Source organism: Patagioenas fasciata, chromosome 1, assembly GCF_037038585.1.
Source record: "Patagioenas fasciata isolate bPatFas1 chromosome 1, bPatFas1.hap1, whole genome shotgun sequence".
Taxonomy (NCBI): domain Eukaryota; kingdom Metazoa; phylum Chordata; class Aves; order Columbiformes; family Columbidae; genus Patagioenas; species Patagioenas fasciata.
The window spans coordinates 22278682-22301530 of NC_092520.1; the positions used below are offsets into that span (position 1 = coordinate 22278682).

Sequence of the window (22849 nt, forward strand, 5' to 3'; positions counted from 1 at the left end):
ATTCAAAAGTCTGATTATAAGGTGCTGGCCTCATAAGAAACTTCCATAGGATACAGCTCAGGAAATATTTCTACCACATTTTGTAGCCATATCTGGCGTTAAATAACATGTGCAATGTGCCCACCCCTTAGCACTTGGAGCTCCCTGCCCCTGTGACAGGGGTTGCTGAAGTTCTTCTAAAGCAGCAGGTAAATCATTGTGATTTACAATATGGCATATTAAGATAAATTGACACATGCTTCTTTAATGCCCTGGGTTGTGATGTGATTCACAAGAGTTCTTATCGAAAGTAAAAAATGAAACTGTCATCAGTTAGAACTCTTTCAATGCCAGTTAATGTCATGCAACCTTTTCTTCCATAAAAAATTAGGCTGACTTCAAAAAAGAGTGTAGGGTTGGATGCAGTTTAATGCTCAGGATATATAAACATCACACCAGAGTGCTCTCTCTACAGGAACTCTGGGTCTCACTCATCCCTGTATCATCTCACTCACATTTCTCACATCTTATGTCATGTCTGAACTAAAGTATAAAGCACTTTAGGCCAGAGGCCATGGCGTTTTATATTTTGTAAAGCACCTAGGATGCTTTTACCTGCACTGAGACAATGGATATTGTATAAAGTGTAATTAATTATCACTGTCATAGAAGACTTCTACACACTGACCTAAGTTTGTGACTGCTCCTTTTGTAATAATAATAGTGGGAAGAACTTCCGATACTGTTAAATAAGGCAAGAAGTGCCTAAGGGAGTTACAATACCTCAGTACTACTGCAACTACCAAGTATTAAACATCTACACTGCAATAGAAATTGAATCCCATGGGCAAAATACATACATTTCATGGTGTATCAAATAAAGCATGTTTATTCTTTTTGGTCAGAATCCAAAATTTCACTTCCACAAGACAATTCCTAAACTTGCCCCATACAAACACCTCTTTGTTTTGGTGCTGTGCCATCATCTTTTCCAGTCTCCCTACTACTCAAATCAACACTTCATTGTCTTCAGCAAGGACCTTGCAATTCCCACTTGCAATTCATTGGGTTTCTAGGCATTCTCTTCAAATGACAGCATTCAGTTCCCATGTATTTTCTCTTTCCTTACTATTGTGTGCCCAGGTTCACATTGCAAGGCTACCTCCTATGCCCTCCTTTCCTAATATCTCATCAGGCCAGTGCAGGATGACTGAATGTAGAGCTGATGTTAACTAGTAACTGCACAGGTTTTGAGATTTGTATTTGAAACAGTGCACATGTTCCTATGTGTCTTTACAGCTGGGAAAGTAAATGTGATCAAGCAGAGGGTTGACTTCACATCTTACATCAGCTTCTTGTATGGATGCATTTATGCATTTAGGCTGTGGTTCCATTATGGTTTATCTAAGTACCACCAATGCTATTAACTGGATGTGGTCAGACGTGAGAACACGATTGCACTTCAGACAGATTAAACATGCTATACAGGAGAGAGTTTAAGCTGTGTGTGGCAGTACACTCTCCGCCCACTCCCCCCGCCTTCGCTGAGAACTGATGTGGCAGCTGCATGTGTGCACATCCCCCCTCTTCCCAAACACCTCCCCCCTCTCCTGCAATGGGGCAAGTTAATGGCTCCTATTGTGAGACCCAGGCCAGAGCTGTTAGGAGAGAGGAGGGGGCGCACCAGCCACATTATGGGGGTGCAGAGGTGCACATAGCCACAGTAGGGGGGTGCAGAGAAGCCGCGAAGCTTCTAGACTGCCCACAGCCAGCTCTGACCAGACTATAAAACGGGGATCCCGCCGACGACTGTTTGTGGTCTTCTCGGAGCTGCGGGTATGTACGCCAGAAGCCTCCCCTTAAGGCAGGATCGCTGGCTAAGGTAACCTCCCGGTATTGGGACAGCCTCGCTGCCTCGTTTGGGTGAGTGATAACTTTGTATTTTCCTCGCTGGACCAGCGAGTGTATTCCGTGCTTAAATATAAGCACGTGTATTTTCTATAATAATTCCTTGCCAGATTCAGGCAAGCGTATATCCTTAATATAATTCCTCACTAGACACGTGGGTGTATTTTCTTGGAGTCAGGGATGGCTCTGATGTTGTTTATTGTGAGTGCGTGTATGCACGCTGTGGATCTCCATTATTCTTATTTAGCTGTAGCCCAAATAATCTCCTCAAGTTGATATCCGAATCTGCATTTTATGTTACCGGAGTACTAACTGATTTTATAAACCCTGTTTCTAATTGGTTGTTCTCCTGGACTTTCCCGGACGGAATAAAAGCCTGTTTTGGACCTGGCTGTCTGCCTAAAACTAGTCTCGGGATCCCTTCATGACACTGTGTAATGGCTTCATGCTTTTGTAGAGGCTTTATGCTGGCTGTGGGAGGGCAGATGTTCCTTGGTCCAGCATGAAATGTGCAGACAGATTATACATGATGGGGCATAAAGCCCAACAGTACAAAATAAATCCATCAGTTTTTCTGAACAAATTTGAATCTACATTGAGTTTATGTCTAACCAAAGCCTGGCTTCAGATGCCTATGGCATTTCTGATGGCACACAAGGATCCCTAGAGGCAGATTTACCATCCTGTAAAAAACCACGGTGTTCAGGCCACTAACACTTGCCCTCTTCCAGTTCTAACTCTTTCAGATTAAGTGCTTAGGTCAGTTTATTTCCAGGTCTTTCCCAGCACATCTCTCTGCCAAAAGACATGGCCCAAAAACTCTCAAGCAAAATTTTGAGTTGTCTCTAGAGCTGACTGATCAGCACCTCTGCCAACAGCACAGCTGTAGGAGACAAATATTGTCACTCTGGTAGGAGGTCAGGCTGGCAGTGTAGCCTGCCATGTCCAACACAACATACATGGACACTGAGAGCACTGACTGATGTCCATGGAGCTGAAATGACTCACACCAGCTATACATCTGCCAAAGGCACAGAAGGTATTTCTAATAATTGCAAGAAAACAGAAAGATTCAAACCTGAAGGAGAAGCCCGACAACTTCAGCTGAAATCCTCAGGTACGTGACATGAACACTGACAGACACAGCCAGTCTCACTAGCATTCCGCTCTGTTTTCCAGAGCAAGCCACCCTGCAAAAGCAGCAGCGCAATGCAGTAACCCATTGCTTTCCTTTTTCTTTCTTTTTTAAAACTTTAAATAAGTAAGATGTTCTGGCTCAAAATACAGTAAGCACTGGAGAAGGAATACATTTTTATACCCATAAAAAGCTGCTTCCTTGTGTTCAATGATATTTCAATGACCTTTTTTCTACTATTATTTTTTTTTCATTTACAGCAAATGAGCACAGAAATCAGTTTCAGCATCCAGTCAAACAACAGAACCAAATCCTTAGGATTTTTGGCCACCAACCACTTATTGATGGAGAAATGAGCACAAAAGGAATGCTTTGCAGAAACTGCTTCTAGAAACAAACAGTGCTGGCACAAAGGAGTCAAAAATTTCAGAATCTCCAGTAAGGTAATTAAAAATAGAGGTGACACACTTTAAAACAGTTTGGTTTTGTTTTTTTTTTTTCCACAAATAGTTTGCCCAACTCTAACCACTACTGCTTTATAAGTGAAGAGATATTTCCTTATGGAAATTACACCTCAGCCTAGCAGCTTTCATGTTATTCTGTCTCTCTCTGTCTTCCTGTCTCTCAGTTTAGCTGCTATCAGGAAAAAGCAGCTGAGAGGTGTTGTCACAACAAGCCATTCGAATGAGTAGCATACAGAAGAGAGTGAAAGAAAGTGGTAATCAACAGCATATATCAAATGCAAAAGAACTAGAGCTGGTACAGCTCAGAAAAAAACCCCAAATAATTATTAAAAACAGCCTCTAGTAAAAATACCCATCCTGAAATATCCATGACTTCAAAGTAAAGACAGAGGGTCAGCATACACAGGCAGAGACAACCCAGAGCAGTTTTGATTTTATCATGCTGCTCTGAATGTTGTTCATTTGCTACATTGCAAATAATGGTCCCTTTTTGTCACCACAAAAACAATCACAGTGACACCAAAATGCTTCTCATGCCATTCAGTGCAAGTTACTGCAGTGATTTTGTTCTGGCCTCTACTGAATACTTATGTCCCGATTGCAGCAATATTTCCGTGGTTTCCGTGGTTCTCCTCCCTTGTTCCAAGTTGCACAACTATTTTGTTTACAGCTTATTTTTTCTTGCTGGAAATAAACGACTCCAATGAGGCACTCCAGCCCTTTTGCATTCAGACAACCCCAGACTAAGCTCACAGGGAAGGAGATGTTTGCTACCATCTGCTGGTGAGCTAGAGCTGGAGATCAAACCAGCATCACAGACCTGATTTTCTGCATATATTACCTAATGTCTCAACAAGAATCTGCTGATCCTTCTGAATCACGGTCATTTAGGGTTTTGGTGCAAGGCTAAGAAAACACTGTTGTGTGGCAAGAAGCAGACAAAGGTGGATAAGTTGTACTGTAAGCAAATGAACAGGGAGAGGTGGAGAAAGGGATTTCAGTCCCCTACAAATGAGCAAAACTCTGACACCAAGACCTTTGAGGAGACATGTGGGAGCTACAGAACTCCCAGAAGTGTAATGACAGGAAGAAAAACTTGGTCTATCATCATGGCTCGAGGTAAAAAAAGTCTAAAATTGTTGCTAGAAATGTCACCATCTCAAAAAGTACTTGCTTGTATGGCAATAGTTCCCATATCAGGCATCATAATCCCAAAGGTGGCTGCAATAGTGTGTAGTTCAGAGTTGCTGAGACAAGTATTTGGGGTCATAGACTATGACTGGACTGTGAATATTGTGAGGAGTGAAGGGAATTTGTCAACGTCTCTTTTGGGTGCATCAAAAAGTGACAAAATCAACTAATAAATATACAAGATAGGATGCATCTGCACTCATGAGCAGGGAGAAAAAAGAGACACCTCACACGTGCTTGTGAGCCTTGAACAAAGTTCATAGAAGCTGTTGTATGAATATCTGGGGCATATCTTGAGGAGCTCTCTAAAAGCAAGGTGAAAAAAAGAATTTCAAATGAAGACTGAGAGCAATAGCTGTTTCTGGATCTCTTCAGGGAATTTTCACTTGGAAGTATTTAGCAGTTGTATATTTAACAGCAGTTGCTGTTCAAGGAGAAATGCACTGTTCTGTAAGCTGAAAACAACGTCCAAGTAAAGAACAAAGTTAAATTCTTCCCCACAGGTGCTGAGCATCTTCAGCTCCAACACCTCCCCAGCACTGACAGGATCTGGGGAGCAAAGCAGCTCTTTGGGCTAATGCAGGCCCCCCCCCCCAGATTCAGCTCTAGAGTAATCCATGTGCCACAGTCACACTCTCTTCCTGCACTCCCTTCTTTCCAGGTGCCATCACATGAGGATGACATTTGTCATCACCACACTGTCCTGCTCATGGTCTGATCCTTTGCTAGGATGCACTAAATGCATAGGTCTTGATAGTGAACATTTCTGGCAAGACCCTGTTTCCATTTGTACTGTATTTATCACCCTGGTTTTTGACACTGGAGGTGTATTTAGGCACTGCCACAAGAACGTAATCACAAAGTGTTCAGTAACATGCACTTACTCTTGCTGAATGGGGTGGGCTGTAGCTCTATGCCGGTCTAACAGAGGTTTCTAAAACTGCAGCAGAGAAGGTTATTCTGAGCCCGTAAAGCTGGGAGCTGCCCCCGCTTCCCATGTCTCCCCTCCCGCCTCCCCACCAGCCCAGCACAAACAAGAGTGCCGTCTTCAACTTGCTGCAAAAAGAAAACAAACACTAAGCTCCTGATTTTTCTGATTTCCTTGTCACAGATATTGCTCCCTTCACCGGATTTGAACATTGTTCCCACATCCTTAGAGAGAAGTTTACATCCTTATTTCTTAACAGCCTTTCAGGGGGCAGGTCCCTGCCCCAACGGCTGTAACTGCCAGGGAGAACCAGCCATTGTGCAGCTTTTGAAAGTTGGCAACAACGCGCTTGGGTTGGGCTCCAACGGCCGGCAAAGCCACCCCCAGCTCATTTATCTGTCCGTGTCATGGAGATAAAGTGCAGCATCAGTTGACAAGAAAGCCCGGAGTTAGGCTGATCCCCATTGAGTGAATTTCCCAGCCTTGAATAGAAAGCCACAAACCAGCAGTTTTTGCTGCTTCTCCCCCATACAGCTCAGGCAAGATTCAGCAAAACTGAACCATCAAGCTTAAGAGAAAATCAATATGATTCAAGTCTAGCTAATCCTCCACAAGCAAGTACATTCTGCAACTAAATCTGCTTGTACCCTGCGAATTTGAATTGCATTCATCTAAGCAGCATGTCACCTATTCACAGGTCAGGAAATGAGCGGTAGGAGTTTGTTGGTATATCAATAGCTGCATGATCTTGTTATCTGCTCTTAAAGTCAGGTGTATGACACAAAGAAGCGCAATGTGAGACTCCACGCATGTTAGCAGAACTGATTGAAAATGCAACAGTAATTCAAGTGAGTGAAACCTGAAAAGGCCATTGAAGAGGGAGTCTGGCCAAACGGATATCATCTGCAGCCTGATTTGTGTAACCCATACATATCTTAGAGTACTCAGCTGACCAGCTCCATGCCTGTCGACAGATGGAGAAGTACCAGCAGCCTGTTCTCTAAGGAGCAGGCGAATGAGCGGAGGCAGACTGACACAGAGAGGTGAGAAAGGGCAGCCCCATCCCCTCCTCCCGCCTTTATCACAAAGATGCTCATGGTTTATAATCAAGATGCTTTTTGCTTTGGTTTTCAAGCATTGGGGCCTATGTGAAAAGGCATGTTCAACTCTGAGCCCTTCACACTTGTCAACAGGCTTTTCAGCTGTCGCTTCCCTCTTGTTGTCCTATATCCATACCCTCCCCCACTTCTAATTGAACTAGTTTTACAAAACAATGTTTTGACAAAAGCAGTGGGTTTTATGCCCTACAGAGTGTGAAATGTCTGGAACAGGAGTCCTGTCTTTCTTCCACTAAAATACTGTATAAATGAATATTTTACATATAATTACAGTAGTCTTTGACTGGAATATTTTTCACCAATACTTCTAATGAGAAATTGATTTCTAACAGAAATGAAAACTACACAGCATAGGGCAGAAAGATAAGAACTTGGGATAGAACTTGCACTGTCCCTCCTGACCCCAGGACATCTGCTACTGAGCTGCAATGTCCCCCTGACCCCACCACACTGGGCAAGACTCAGCTGCCGATCATGACACAGGCACATGGAAAAGCAGAACATCTCAGCGTTATCTGCAGGCTGGACCACCTGCTCTTGAGAGAAAAAGACTTAGCAGTCTGAAAGTAGATATCTCTGTCCTCCCTCCTCCAGCAGTGATGTGACCTATTTCAGATTCAGAAGATTTAAACTAGCAGTATCAGCGCTCTTCTGGCTGAGAGAAGGACAGACATCAGGCAAGGCTGTAGGGAAACTGTATCTTTCATTAACCTCCTACTATCAAACTGGAAGGCTTATGTGCTTGAAACCTTGTTGATTTTTTTCAAGTGTAAGAGTTGGTCAATAAAAAATATTACCTTTCTCAGCAAAGCTTTTCTTAAATTAACTTAGCATTACTTAGGTAAGGTCTGCTCCAAAGTCATCTCTTCTGCTGCCTTGGCACCCCATCATGTTTTTCCATATAACTGTGCCCACTTTCACGCATATTTTTCACTTAGTTCATCAATAAATGTACTACATTTCAGGAACTTCTACTCTACCATAGTTTCTTTTAGCTTTTTTCTTTTCTTTTTCTTTCAAGCATTTGCTCATGTTCACACATTGCACATATCAAATAATTTTAATTATGCAAATAATAGAAGAGCTGGAGAACTGAAAAGTGTGCCAGGATGTGCTTTTCAGTGCTTGCCAGTTTGTTCCAGAGGGATTTTCTACAATGCAATTATGTCTAACAGCCCTCAGCAATGTAATAAATGTGCACTGAAATGCGGCACCCGGCTGGGTTATATTCACGTACATGTTTGCTGTACCAAGAGCTCAGGAGCCTGCAGGTAGGAACAGTGCAGCACAGTAAGATCCAATATCCTATTAGATTTCGATGCCCTCTTCTAAGTGCCTCGCAACCTGAAGGTAGAGAGCTGTAAGTCCTAACAACTCTGATATGAAGGTAGAAAAATATTTAACACACCATTAGCAAGCACAGGTAAGGTCATTCTATAGCGTGTTGAAATGACCTTTTCATGACCATTTCGTGAATATGCATGTTTTGGAAGGTAAGTTTTCCTAGTAAATAGAGAAGGTGAAGCAATATCACCCTAAACTCTCCCAAAGAGAGAGAGTGTTCTGTAAAATTAATTTCATGAGAATTTTACTCCAAACACACTTTGCCCCAGTATGTGGTTTTTTATTTAGCATATCATGCTACAAATAGCACAGATCTGGTCTGCGGCCACACTGTACCAGGCCCTGTAAAGACCTTCTAATAATAGCTTCTGGACAGTGTCTGCTTCACAAGTCAAGAGAAAAGACAGGTCCAAGACTGAGAAAATGACACAGCAAAGATATATGACAACTCCTTACACAGCATCAGGAGTCATGCACAGCAGAAACAAGAGCATTTACCCTGACTTACCACTGTAGCTAGTTATTCATAGTTGCCTCACATCTGAAAGGCACAATGACAGACAGGACCGAGGTTCCTGCTGTAACTGGTCTGTAAGTAATAGCCTCTAAAATGAAGTTTTTAAAGCAACATTTCAGCAGCTGTCGTCTCAAACTGCACTATAGTGAAAGCACACACTCACTAACGGAATGGAAAGGCAATGAACCTGATCGCATCTCATCCTGACAATGTTGTTCTCTTCAAGATGAGATGGGAACATTTCTCTCAAGGAAATGGAGATCTGAACTGAATCTCTGAATGGGAGGAACCGATGTGCAAAGCACCTTTGGCTTCTGCCAGATTTTATCACAATCCCATGCCGGGTAAATTATGCATCTAGAGTCTTTTTTTTTTCTTCAAGTCTTTATCATAGTGATGCAAATTTTTTTTTACCTTGGTACAGTTCAAAAATCCTTGCAATCCCTAAATTATCTAAGAAGCCTGAAAGCTTTCCCCAGTGCCCTTCCCTGCGACACACAAGTAGGTTGTGTTTATATACCTCTCAGGATTTGCTGTTAATATAAATCCAGTGGGATTTCAAGGCCAGAATGAGGAAAGTGACTATGCATTTGGCCATTTTAAAATGTCAGATAATAAAAGCTTTAAAAGACAATGAACAAGCTGTTATCTAGAACCAGATCCATTCGGTCTGTCTAACTCTGAGTTTTGCATATGCCACTTTGCAGTGCAGTTCCCTTAAAACATTACTCCCCTTAAAATTTTGTAAACACAGTCTATGGTTGGGAAAACAATTTAGATATTAATTTTTCCATGCCATCAACCTTTTTACATGATGCATATCTGAGCTTACCTTCCACGTGATGGAGGGGCAGGCTGCCAAGGTGAAGGTGACTTTCTCTGTCACTACATTGAAGGTGACACGAAACATGGTTTGTATTCCAGTGGCCTCAGACCCAGGGTAGAAATCTTCAGTGACGGTCACACTGCTCACTCGTGCACATGCTGCCGGGCTCCTGTCACGCTGAGCTATACATTCAGCAAGCCCATAACGTTATGATCGAAGCTGAAGCCTGAAACAGCTGTAAAGGTCCAGCTTTTCCCAGCAGCCTTGCCCCTGTGTGTCAGAACTAATCAGATTAGCTGGTCTTACTTGTCTGAGTTGGGACTAACAGGTTAGCAGAACAGTTTGGGTGGGGGAAGGGAGCAGTAAATAAATCAAATTAGGGCATTTACTAAGCAGCTGAAATTTCCTCCCTGCTTGCCTTTGTCTCCTCACAGGGCTCACACAGAGCTAGGACAATGCACCACAAGAACGTGGCTTTGTTTTAGAGCAGCTCTTTGTGTAGGAGAATTTCTCAAACTTTGCCTTGATTTGATTTGTTTTTGGTTGCCAGTGATCACCAAGAGGAGAGCTCTCCCGGAGCAGCCTGGATGTCATGCAGATAAACAAGTCTCAGGCAGAAAAGGCATGTATTGTGCTTTTTTCATCCTGCACTACCCGCCAGGGCAACACACTGGCTGTGCCAAGAGATCAGTCACACGATCTGCTCTGCACAGTGCTAGATGAAAAGATTCACAGGTGGTCAAATCTGGACACCAGGGCAATAGAGTCAGTGGGACAGGACAGGACAGGACAGCTACCACTTTGTGATTCTCAGTCAACTTCAGAGGGCTTTTTCCATCTCTATTACCGACTGAGGTAGATGTTCTCTCACAGGAAGGAAAATTCAAAAGAAGAAAGAAAAAAGGGAAATCAAGTACTATAATAGCCCCAATAAGCGGTGGTTTATTGGATGCATGGAGCGTGCTATGTGATGCAGGAGATGCTGCACGTGAGAGACATTTCCCTCATGAACACAGCAGAGGAAGTGACCTCTGATGGATGCCATCATGTAAAAGTACCGGCATGCAAAGAGCAGTTTTGACTTGGGTAATTTGTCTCTCATCTATATTTATCTTTCCCGAAAAAGGTCTCTAGTTTGTTAGTCATCTAATTTCCTCCCCTGTCACTGGAGAAAGACAGGCGGGATCAGCTGCTCTCTGAAACTGTCGCTTTCTCACCACTGGCTGAAGAGATGGAGCCTGTGTATTGGCATTTCAGAAAGCCAGTGTGACTTGAGATTAATACCTCCTACTGAATATTAAGACAGAGTTGAAAGATGCATTGACTTTCTCCCACTTGCTCTGTGGGTCTGGTCTGTGACTCCAGACAGATGTTTGCTACCAAATGTCAAAATGTCCCGAGTACGTTTCAGTCTACTAAGCAATAACTGGGCCATGAGTAACACATTTGCAATGTTGGAAAAACTCTTTATTCTTGCTAATGAATACCTACTCATACAGAAGTTGCACTGACATTGGAGAGATTAGACATGCAACAACTCACAAAGAGGAGTAGTACATTGACAATCTGACTCTGTAGGAATTCATTTGTTCTAATAATCTAAAACCTGTGGCACAGAAGAAGCCATGCACCATGCAAAAGCTAAGGAATGCCCCAAACCTTCTGATGTCAGCATACGGCTGGATTCCTGTACCTTAGTGCTTGCACTGGCAGAACTGAAACCCTCAGTATTTAAAGGGCACAGAAGTCACATCATAACACCATTATTTGAAATTTCAAGAAGGCAATCTTATAGCTTGACTCCCAGCAACAGGATCCCTCCCAAGAAGGTCAACAAACCCACCAGCCAGTGTCCAATTACCTTCAACGTGAATAAGGTGAAAAAGCATAACTTTGTAGGAAGGTCACTCCAAACACAACCATACGGATCTGATGCACGCTTTCAAAAGACAGAATGATATGTGTTGTGACATAGACCAGGACTAACTGAACAAACAGAAATCATCTGTTTCCTTGGATTAGGTCATAAGTGGGCTTTGTTGTTTTCATAAAGATAAAATAGGATTCATCTCCCTGTAAATAATATTTTGATAGTAACACACTTGTGTATTTCTGAAGAGACCTGTACATAGTGAAAAATGTTTATTTCCTCCCCACAACTGACTTTCTATAGTCTGCTTTCATTTACTTCTCTATTGAGATTCTTTTAGGACAATTCAAGCACCAGTCAATGAAGTGGTGTTAAAATAATATGGAGTATTGTCCTGGTTTTGGCTGGAATAGAGTAAATTTTCTTCCTAGTACCTGGTACAGTGCTGTGTTTTGGATTTAGAATGAGAATAATGTTGCTAACATACTGATGTTTTATTTGTTGCTAAGTAGTCAAGGACTTTTCACCTTCTCACACCGTGCCAGGTGAACAGAAGCCAGGATTGGGCACAGCCAGAGTATCTGACCCAAACTGACCACAGCGATATTTGATACCATATGACACCATACTCGGTATATGTTTTGGAGGAAGAAGTAGGAAGGGTTCAGAGTTACGGTGTTTGTCTTCCCAAGTGACTGCACATCTTGTTACCATTTGTACTGTAAGGTCCTCAGGGCAACACCTAATTTACTCTACTCTAAGTTATTCCTCAGACACCTTTTCTCATCCTGTTAATCCAAAGACATGAATAATACATATGTTTAAACCAAATATTCTTCTAATATGCTGAATACATGAACTTAGGAAATTGCGTAGGGCACCACAATGGGAGTTTATTGACAAATGCTGTTTTATGACATACTCGGAAATAACCACTATTGCTCATTACTTCCCTTTCCTTTGCCTACAACCTATATGTGTTAGCATTCATCCTGTTCTTCTCTGACACCCCACACTTTATTCCTTTCCAAAGAAATGAGTCGATCCAGAAGAACATCCCAACACAGCAACAATTGTAAACATAGTTTTAGAGGTCTGTCCAGAGAACCAGAGTTCCTATCACTTAGCATACAACAAAGGCTAACTGCAACACTGATGTTTTGTACTAGTACTGGTTCCTCCCACAGACAGAGGTGGGTTTTATTCTGTGAAATATATGTAGGATTGCATCTTGGTAGTGTCTTACTGTCCTCCAGGGTCAACATTATGACAGCAAAGCAAGCTGTAAATAGCAGTGGACAGACTTCATTAAGGTCTTGTCCCAAACACTGATTCAAAGATACACACACGCACTCTCGCACAGAATGAGCCACCCACAAACCAGCATCACAAATTTTCAGGTGGCTGTCAGATGACAGAAAGTGTAAATGGAAGACAGGCAGAAGCAACATAATCTGACTTCCACTGGTGTAAGGATTTTGGTCAAATGTGAAGGGTAAAGCTCACAGAGGACGGCTATTTATAAATCTAAATACCTCATTTTATGAATTTGGTAATGAGACACCCATATTGGGCTAACAACAGATAATTGCACATCTTCATATCACCTCAGAAAACACATAACAGGTGACTGGTGCACTTTGATAGACAGCCAGCTTGGGTAAGTAGAATTTCAGATTTTATTTATCCTTATAGACATTGCCATTAGCTCTCTCAAGTGTTTTGCAGGTCTGTTAGCCTAACATCTCCCCGCTGACCTAAAGGAAAGTGGCAGCTTCCATACTCACTGTGCTTTGAAAATTTATGGCTAAATCTATCCCAATGAATTTCCCATCTCTTTGGTTAGTATTTGTTGGTGTATATTTAAGGAATGAAGCCCGAAATTTATCCCTGAAGCATCTTAAACCCTATAACGTCGGTTTTGATTACTGTAAGATGCTAGCTCAGAAAATGAGAATTTGCTTTGTGGCTCAGAGCTGGACTTTGCAAGGAAGACAGCCTGGCTGCCCCATTATCCTGCAGCTTGTCCTGCTGTACAAGCAAGTCCTACTTTGAAGGAAAAGTTTTCTGAATTCAATAGCTCCTTCTGGTGGTCTGAAAGAGAATGCTTAGCTAGAGGCAGCTCACAGTAACACAACATTAATGCATAATTAATGCAGTAACCATTTGTATCAGCAAAAGCTTGAAGTTATGCCACGAGTAAAACTAACATTAAAGTTACTATTCAAAAATATGCCATGCCAACTATATTCTACATTACTGTCATAAAGGAGACAAGGTTTCTAGGAAATCCTCCTTTCCTCTCATTCCGCCACAATACTGCCTTGAATTTTCTTCCATTTGGTAACTAAGGAAACATGAAGAAAGGTGATGGGATGAAAAAATGGCAGAAATCACAAATTCCAGGTTATTGACCCAGCAAATTTAAGTGAAGTCCTTAATGAAGTATTTGGCAAGGCACATCTCAGAGCCAGTGGTTCTGATTTTGAAGGAATCATCAACTTTAAAGAGAGGGATTTGATCCAAACCTTGCTGAAGACAGAGGGACATCCTCTAGCAATAGGAATGTGCTTTTGGTCAGGCTCAAGGAGGAAGAAAACATCACAAAATCTCTGATCAACAGAGCTTGTGATGTCCAAGAACTTTTGTTTTTCCTTCCATCCTCAGATTGCCCAGTGTTCAGACAGATACTATCCTCTTTTAGGCTCACCTCTCAAACAGTAACAACCACGTGGCATTTACAAGGAATGCATTCTGTCCTAGCCAATCTCCATAACATTACGTCATTCCCCAGTTATCCAAACAAAACTGTGTTCTGGGAGATACAAGCAGCAAGTCCTTAGCCTTGTTTCTGAATGATGCATTGTTTTTAATTAATAAAATTAGCTGTTGAGGTTCTGCAAATGTATTTCCTATCTGATGGTCATTTTAAGACTCATCTGGTGACACATCCGTGGTTGCTGTCAGAGAGCTCCAGAGAAGATCTTTCACATCCTACCTCCAGCAGGGCATGTGGATAACTCCACTCAGCTGGACCCCTGCTGCCTTAGATTCAGCTTAAGTGAGGCACTGACTAGGGCTTCAGATTAAATGAAAAAGGGAAACATTATTTAAAATTACAGCTGAGTCATGGTCTGCCCACACTTCCACCAACCTTTATACTCAGCAAACCCCAAGATTTTATGGAACTAATGAGTAAGACAGATGTTTAAATAAAGTTCAAAATCCAGAGCATGTATATTTCTAAATAGAATTTCACTTAAAATATTTGCAATCCAGATTTTGTTGGAAGTCAAGACACTATAAACTAAAGTAAAATCAATCTGATTTTGCTCAAAAATATATACCTAAAAAAAAACAGTACTAAGGGAAAAAATCCAATCAGAATCTAAACAATAGTTCAGTTTTTCTAATCTACATATCTTTCCTGTCAAGAGTCCTTATTGATGTCAGTCTGAATTTTAGAATATGGTCTGGCTGGTATTACCACTGAGGCAGCAAGGGAAACCTAACCTCACACATTAAAAAGTGATTATTTTTTAACTTGACGCTAGTACTTGGTCTGGAACCTACTCAGAATACTGGGGAATAATCAGTTTGGGATTGACTGCTGATGCTGTGCTACCAAGTGATGCAAACTCTTTAGCTATTATTCGTTACAAAGGTTGCTCCACATCATGCAATAAAGCAGCAGGAATGTTCCTGAATTGGGGGAGCTAGCAAGAAATAAACAGAGACTAGAACCCCGGGAGAGTCAGAGAGTTGTTCTGTGCCAGGAAGGAGGTTCTCCCTTCATGAATGGCATGTGTGAGGCTTGTATCTCTGGGAGGATGGAAGAAACATGCTCTGAGAGAGGTTTCGAAGGAAGAAGTTCGCAGTCAGGGTGTCCTGTGCTAGTCAGTACTTGCTTTTGCGGGCAATGAACACATTCTGTGATTCTGTGAATCACAGAATTGACTGGGTTGGAAAAGACCTCAGAGATCATCAAATCCAACCCTTGGTCCAACTTCAGTCCATTTACTAGATCATGGCACTAAGTGCCATGTTCAGTCTCAGCTTAAAAACCTCCAGGGACAGTGAGTCCACCACCTCCCTGAGCAGGCCATTCCAATGCCTGACCACTCTCTCTGTGTGGCTGTAAGTAGAGTGCCTGAAAGGTGGAAGAGTTAGAGAAAATAAAAAATGTGGCAGGTTCCCATGTAAGTAACAGCAGGGCTCTAGCTGTGGGATAAGCATGACAAACTAGAATCTGTGTTTACTGTGCACATTTTCAATTGGCTCTTACTTAACTATTAATTGTAATGTGTATGAAAGTAGCATATGAAGCCCTAGGGGAGCAATCAAGGGCCCATCCTATTCCATTAGAGACTGTACATCCACAGAACAAGAGAAATCTCTGTCTCCAGCAGCTTTCAGTGAATACAAACTATCCAGAAGACCAGTGGCCTGAGTTTGCAGTTACCATGAGAATCCAGAAACAGACACAGATGTTCAACCCAAAGGTCTGCCTGGCCAGCCTCTGGACTTCTAGAGTAGCCACTGCTGGGACTGTGAAGAAGTTTCTTCTCATATCAAAGTGGAACCTCCTGCATTCCAGTATGTACACATTGTCCCTTGCCTTATCATTGGTTGTCACCATGAAGAGCCTGGCTCCATCCTCATGACACTCACCCTTTTCAATATTTATAAACATTAATGAGGTCTCCCTTCAGTCTCCTTCAAGCCAAAGAGACCCAGCTCCCTCAGCCTTTCCTCATAAGGGAGATGCTCCACTCCCTTCATCATCTTCGTGGCTCTGCGCTAGACTCTCTGCAGCAGTTCCTTGTCCTTCTTGAACTGAGGGGCCCAGAACTGGACACAATATTCCAGGTGTGGTCTCACCAGGGCAGAGTAGAGGGGAAGGAGAACCTCTCTCGACCTACTAACCACCCCTCTTCTAATACACCCCAGGATGTCATTGGCCTTCCTGGCCACAAGGGCACAGTGCTGGCTCATGGTCATTCTGCTGTCCACCAGGACCCCCAGGTCCCTTTCCCCTGTGCTGCTCTCTGATAGGTCATTCCCCAACTTTTACTGGAACCTGGGGTTGTTCCTGCCCAGATGCAAGACTCTACACTTGCCTGTGTTATATTTCTAACACACAGGAATTTTATACAAAAAAGAGATTCATGTAGCAAATACAATTTTCAGGTCTTGGTCCAAGAATGGAAGAATAAACTTCCCCAGGAAATCCAGAGCATCACAAACCTCAAAAGAACAATTAATCTTTTTAGCCTTGCCCAGTGCTAGACTAACTAGAAGTATTTTATTACAAAAATCTATAATAAACCCTCTACTGCCACAGTTCTCTCCCTGGAGAGAGGATTCTGTGACACATGCTATAAACTGCTAGTCCCATGGCCTAACCCACTACTAATGCAAAGAGTTCAGAAGATACAACAATGCACATTAAACAAAAAAAAACTTCTATGACAACATATCCCTCAAAACTGCAAGGCTGGGAATAAAAAGTCCAATCATTATAGTTTCAGCTTTACCATCCTCACCAGATAATCAATACTTGGAAATGGAGAATTGTGGTAATTATCTGCAAGAGCTGCTGCTGCTTTTGGTCAAAGGTATGCACATGGCATCCTCTGTATTAGCAACAGATAGGAAACCTGTAGGTGTGATAGCATTTATTGCTGCACATAAGATCCTGGAAAAGTTCACTGCCCCTATACTCAGAGCAACATGCAGGCCCTGTTAAATCTTATTTCTAATTTCCTACTCATTTCTCAGCCCATTCTAAAATATATTTCTTCCACCCTGCTTCACCTTACCTGTGCTTTCTTCTTTGCTAATATAAACTGGGCCATCTTTCCAGGCTTAATTTAAACTCCCAGATATTTTGCCTTGGGTTGCATCCTTCTCCCTGTTCTGCTATCTGCTTCGTCCATCTTCCCGTTTCCCCCTCCTGCACACATTCCTTACGCTGATGCTGAAAAGACCTCCTCTTCCTCTATTCTTATGAGCCAGAAGAGTTCCTGTCTGCCAGCTCGATTCAACTTTTATCCTTAGTAGAAGGCATTTACTGTCTTGTGCCTCTTGCCATCTCTGCAGTGGTTGCATAACTACTCTCACTAGATGCAAGAAGACAGAGTTTGACTTAAAGATTATGTCCCAAATACAGCTGCACCATATGTACCTACATGTGCTATTTTCATCTCCACTGTGCAGCTCAGTTGGCAGTGACAGTCTCACAAGGCAGAAACAAAAATACACTCACAACCTTTAAGATCCTCTGATACTCTCTGCTGCTGTTTATGTTTGCTCTCACTTACTCTGCATGGCACATGTCTCCTCTAGACATTTATTTCCTGTATTGCGTAACAAAACACATTAGTACCTTCCCTGGCTCTCACTCCAGGGCACGTAATCTCAAATATACCACTTCTGCGATGAAGGAAAATTGCATGCTGGTACTCAGAAGTCTCAGGCAGGGTTAAGCACAATGAATACACAACTAATATGGCTTACTGTTTAGCCAAATTAATTTTGGAGGACCTTACTCTGCTCTCTTCCACAAAGAAAGCTACTGAGCTTGTGAAGGAAAGAATTTCTGTCATGGGACCTAACTCTGTGAAGACATTCCTGGTACATTTGCTTCTGCCACAAGACAGTGAAACTATTTTGTACATATGCAAAATGTGAGAGACCTCCCTTTCTTCCCTCCATCAGTAGACATTTTGTACTGTTGCTTCCCAGAGCTTGTTTATGTCCTCATTCCAAACACATGATGTTTGTTGTGCTACCAACCAGTGTGCTCTTTGTCTTCTTACAGGAGACTGGCTTAAGAAGGAAATTTAGTATAAAGGTTTATTATAATCCTACGGAGCCAGAGAACATAACTCCCAAACCTGCTTTTCAGCTTGAGCCTTTCCCTGCATCATTTAAATCAGACTGATTTATCTTGTTCCGAGTAATGTGATTCCTAGAAGATTGGGGCAAAGACATTGAGAGCAGTTTGGCAGTCTGTGGTCTGCTCTGAATCAGCCCTAGAATTCTCTCTGCTGTTGCCCACTATTGTAATTTCCCCAGAAATGGTGACACATCCAGTTCTTTGCAAAGCCAAAACAGCTGCACTACAGCTCCCTGCTCTGCCATCAACTGTAAGAATAGCTTGTTTGTCTTTATGTCAATAGACAGTTCCTGAAACCTCCTTGTCATGATAGAAAAGCAAGATAGTTGAGAACACAAGTCAGCCTTGAAAACTTATAAGTGAGGCTACGAGCTTGTCTTGTGAAGAGACAGAAGAGCCTCAGCAAGAGCCAAGGCTGGAACATCACTGCTCTGGCCACCTCCACCTGCAGGATGGACAAACAACCCTTCAAACAGTCATGTGGAAAGGAAGGAACACAATGGTAGCAATGAGCTCTGCTCAGCCACTTCAGTGCCTGTTGCAAGTGCTGACTAGAGCACCACATCGCTCAACTCACTTGCTCTTCTGTCTGATTGTGTTTTCATTTCTAGTGATCTCTAAAAATTACCTTTTCAGATGTGACCCTCTGAACATATTTCGTCTACCTACATGATGAATTTGGTTTAACTGAAGAGCTATTGCTTGCTTAATAAAAAAGCCCACCCCCATAAATGTATGCGTTTATAAACCTAGAGCTTGAAAAACAAATGCTGGCTACAGGATTTTGAGGTGGTTTTATGGTAATTTATTGATTCAGAAATACCATAATCTGAAAGAGCCTAAAAACACTTGGATTGCCCCATAGCTTTCTGGTAATTTCAATCACTGTGTAATGCTATAATTTTACAGTGTGAGAAACACTATTTCACTTCCTGACTAACTGATCTGCATTTAATTCATTTTTAAAGTTGTTGAATTATGCTAACAAGATCACAATAATTAAAAGAGCTTCAAGGGCAAGAGGATAGAGTTGAGAGGTAACTCTGCAGTTCCTGTGAGACAAAAGATTCATGTTTCCTCTTGAGCTACTCTAAGCTAGCGATACAAATCCCCAGAGCTCACATTGATGCAAGCCTGACTGACAAGCTGCCATTCACAGCAGCCATCTCAGATTTCTGCAATTAGCATGTGCTCTAAAATTTCTGATTCTGTAGGTTTGGTCTCTAATTTACATTTTGAAAAGACTCTTAAGAATGAAGAAGCCAAGACTGAACAAATTCACTGCTCTTGAGACACATTCTGCATATCTGCAAGTGCAGTAAAAGTGTGTTTCTGTTAAAATCAATAGGAGAAGTATCACATGGGAAAAAACTGACTGTTCTTACCAAGTCAGGAGCACTGATGGCTTTCATAGAGAAACTCTAGAAAGAGACAAAAGAAACTAGTCAATGCACTGAAATAGGGAGACAGTGTATTAAGTAATGCAGAAAGTCCCAGACAGCACTTGCTAATCCCTGGAAATCTCTTCATGGCCTTAATAGCTGCTTTTTATATGGAAAACTATATATTCAAGACTTCTACATATAACTTAATCAGAGAAGAAAAGGGAAAGCAGAGATGTATTAGACTTATCGTCCCATCTGCTACCAGGGGCCAATTTTTCTCTTTGTCAAGGTCAGCTTTAGAGGACCCAGGAAATCAGATTATTTATTATTTACCCAGAAAGATCATTTCACATTTTAAGATCATTTTGCTGAAGAATAGGAGCTTTGAAAATCAATTAAATAAAGTCTGTAAACATCAGTGCCTAAATAGGCACCATATTGGAATGCTGAAGTCAGTACACAATGGGTAAAACAATATTGGTGAGATCTATTTCTCATATTTTACTCATGGATTAGGCAAATGTTACACACTTGAAGTTTCAGCTATTGCACCTTAGTTTTCCTGGTCCTGATCTACAATTTGTGTTAGGTCAGGTTCTTAACAAATAAAGATGCTGAATTATCTAGATAATTTTTAATAATGATGTCTTTTTCATGTGAGCTTAGTCAAGTAATTCATTCAGCTATTTTAGACTACATGTTTACATGGGATGACTTGCTTCTTTTGGTGCCCATGTGAAGTAGGGAAAGAAAGGAAAAAGGAAATTAGGCCTATTTAAGTGGATTTTTCCAAAACAGTGACATTAACTGCTCTCTGTTTAACTTCCAGTATGGTATTTAACTAACTTAAAGAGGTGTCAAGAATTGAACAATGTCTGAATGACTAAAATTTAGTACTGTGTAGCTGTTCACTACACTGACATCCACTTTGCTGTATCTGATAATACATTAAAATGCTGGCATTTATTATTAGAATATATTAATGTATTAACATGGCTGAAACTTTCCCACACAGAAAATCAGCTAAAATATTTACATTTATAATTTTCTTTTTCCACTTCTTCTATGCAGGAAGCTTACATTATAACTCTCTGATTAAAATGTCTTTGAAAATCTGTGTTACCTATTCCTATAGTTCTTACACAGTGCACTGCATTAGCATGCACATAACCAGCAAGTTAAGGGACATGGTGGTTCCTTCCTGCTCATCACTCTTGAAGCCACATCTGGAGTATCATGTACAGTTTTAGACTCCTCAGTAAAAGGAAGATGTTAAAAAACTGGACTCTATCCAGAACAGGGCACGAATATGGTGAAGGGAAGAGAGAAGTAGGATGCGACTAGAGGTTGAGAGGATGGAAGGGCAAATCCCTGCTATGTATTAGTAAGAAAACTTATGATTATGAGAGTGGTCGTACACTGGCACAGGTTGTACAGAAATGTCAAGCAATCTCCACCTTTGAAGTTTTTAAAAACTTGACTGGAGAAGGCAGTGGGAAACCTAATCTAACTTGGAAAACGGCTTTGCTTTGAGGGGGACACCTCCAGAGGTCTTTTCCAACCTAATTCTTTCTATGATTCTATGTTTTAATTGCTTGTACTAAATATGTTTGGAGTGAGAAGCTAAAAATCCCATCATACTTTCTCTTGTTCTCCTACATGTACATGCTATGACTAACATCTGCCAGTGATTGCAATGATTAGAACTGTACTTAGAGAAAAAAAATTCTACATCAAAAGAGTTTGCAGACTTAATATCTAACCAAATAAAATGGCTTCTACCAACGAGCTTCTGCAGGCCATGGAGCCCAGTAGTCACTTGGGTTCCCCTTGCAGTACCAAAAAGTGTCTTTATCTCATCATCCATGATAACAGGAGCTCAGAATTATCCACACAGATGTAATCATCCACATTGTAGGTGTATCAGTTTCTTAGGCGAGCCTACCCTCTGCATTCTAAAACTTCATCTTACTGTCCAGTACTGCTTCAGTGGCTCCCTGTGCAGCTGTTCTGACCTGTTTCTGTTTGCTGCTTCTTTTCGGTGTTAGCAGTAAGTTCCTCAGGTTCACCATTTTGTTCTGCATTTGGGTAACAGCTAGTACAGAGGGCTACACATACATCTGTGAGCTAAACAAGGCCAAGGCAGGGGTTTGAGGTGACCTTATGGTCACCCTGTGAGCGTGCTGTTCATTTATGCACTCTGTGAAATGACTTTGGCCTAAGCCAGCTACCACTTTCATAGGCCACACCAAAGTGGAGATAGCAGAGGAATAATGCCTGATAAGCACTGTGGATGAATGAGTCCAGTTTTGGGAAAGAGACTGGAGACCTTCACTGCAGGGATGCAGGCTGAGTCACACTATTTGCCCTCCTGCCAGTGAATGCTGTCCCGTTTCACTCACTGGTACAGATGTTGCCATCAGACAGATAAAGGCCAAGTTATAAACTGCACCTCTCATCTTTACTGTCATGCACATACTAACTAACATCATCCCTTAACGAACAACAGCAGGATTTTTATCTCCAGGCTTTAACTCAGTGCTAAACAAATTAATGTTCTTTTTTTCCCCACAAAGTAAAAATTAAGAAAATAACGTATGAATATGGAATACACCTTGGAGCTTTAATGGAGAAAGCATGAAAATCATCTGATACATCTAAATGCAGCTTCTGCAGTTCAGGGGAAGGCTTAACTAATAGGTAGGATCTTAGCTAGTCTGTCACTTTGGTTTTGCAGTTTCAATAATTTTGACATTAATACTGTATTTCTTTACCACTAAGGACTTGGCAAACCTCACACAAGTTTTAGAATTATAAATACAGATTATGTCAATGAGAAATAATTCTTTCACTGTAATTGCTGAATCTTCTCTAGATTAAAGGTATCGCATAGATTACTGACCAATAAAGCTACTGAACAGTTTTTATTCTTTTATATCGCAATAATAAATTTCTAGTAAAAGGACAATAATGGAGCTGTTCTTCACCCCATATCCAGAGATCCCTGCCTGTGATCCAGCAGCCAAACTTATCTGTACCAGTCACAGGCAGATGTTGACAGTAACAGATGTCAATAAACAATGGAACCAGCAAAGAAAGGGAGGGTAGGACAAGAAAGAAAAAAAGCAATGACTGGTTTTTGTTAAGCCACTCACGAGTTTGAATAATTAAAGCTAGTTTCACCAGAAGTCAGACATGCTGCTATTCCCTGTGCAAACTCCCATCTGCCATACCTGGTACACATACAAGCTACTTTCTGGTTTTTAAGTAAAAATAAAGTTAC

At 41.6% G+C, this 22849-nt stretch overlaps 1 protein-coding gene and 1 long non-coding RNA gene across 3 annotated transcripts in view; one reads left to right on the forward strand and one right to left on the reverse strand.

Moving 5' to 3' along the window:
- The window catches only part of SPATA13 (spermatogenesis associated 13), a 153660-nt gene extending 143995 nt beyond the window's left edge, over positions 1–9665 (reverse strand). The window contains exon 1 of one of the 2 annotated variants that reach the window (XM_071804298.1): positions 9417–9665. In XM_071804298.1, coding sequence (XP_071660399.1) covers positions 9417–9494 — 78 coding nt within the window. In that variant the 5' untranslated portion in view covers positions 9495–9665. The remainder of the gene's footprint in view (positions 1–9416) is intronic. The other variant, XM_071804272.1, reaches the window with a different exon arrangement.
- Positions 1812–7468, forward strand: LOC139826970 (uncharacterized). The gene is made up of 3 exons (XR_011737136.1): positions 1812–1902; positions 3283–3465; positions 6373–7468. It is a non-coding gene; the product is annotated as an uncharacterized lncRNA (long non-coding RNA).
- Positions 9666–22849: the final 13184 nt, after the last annotated feature.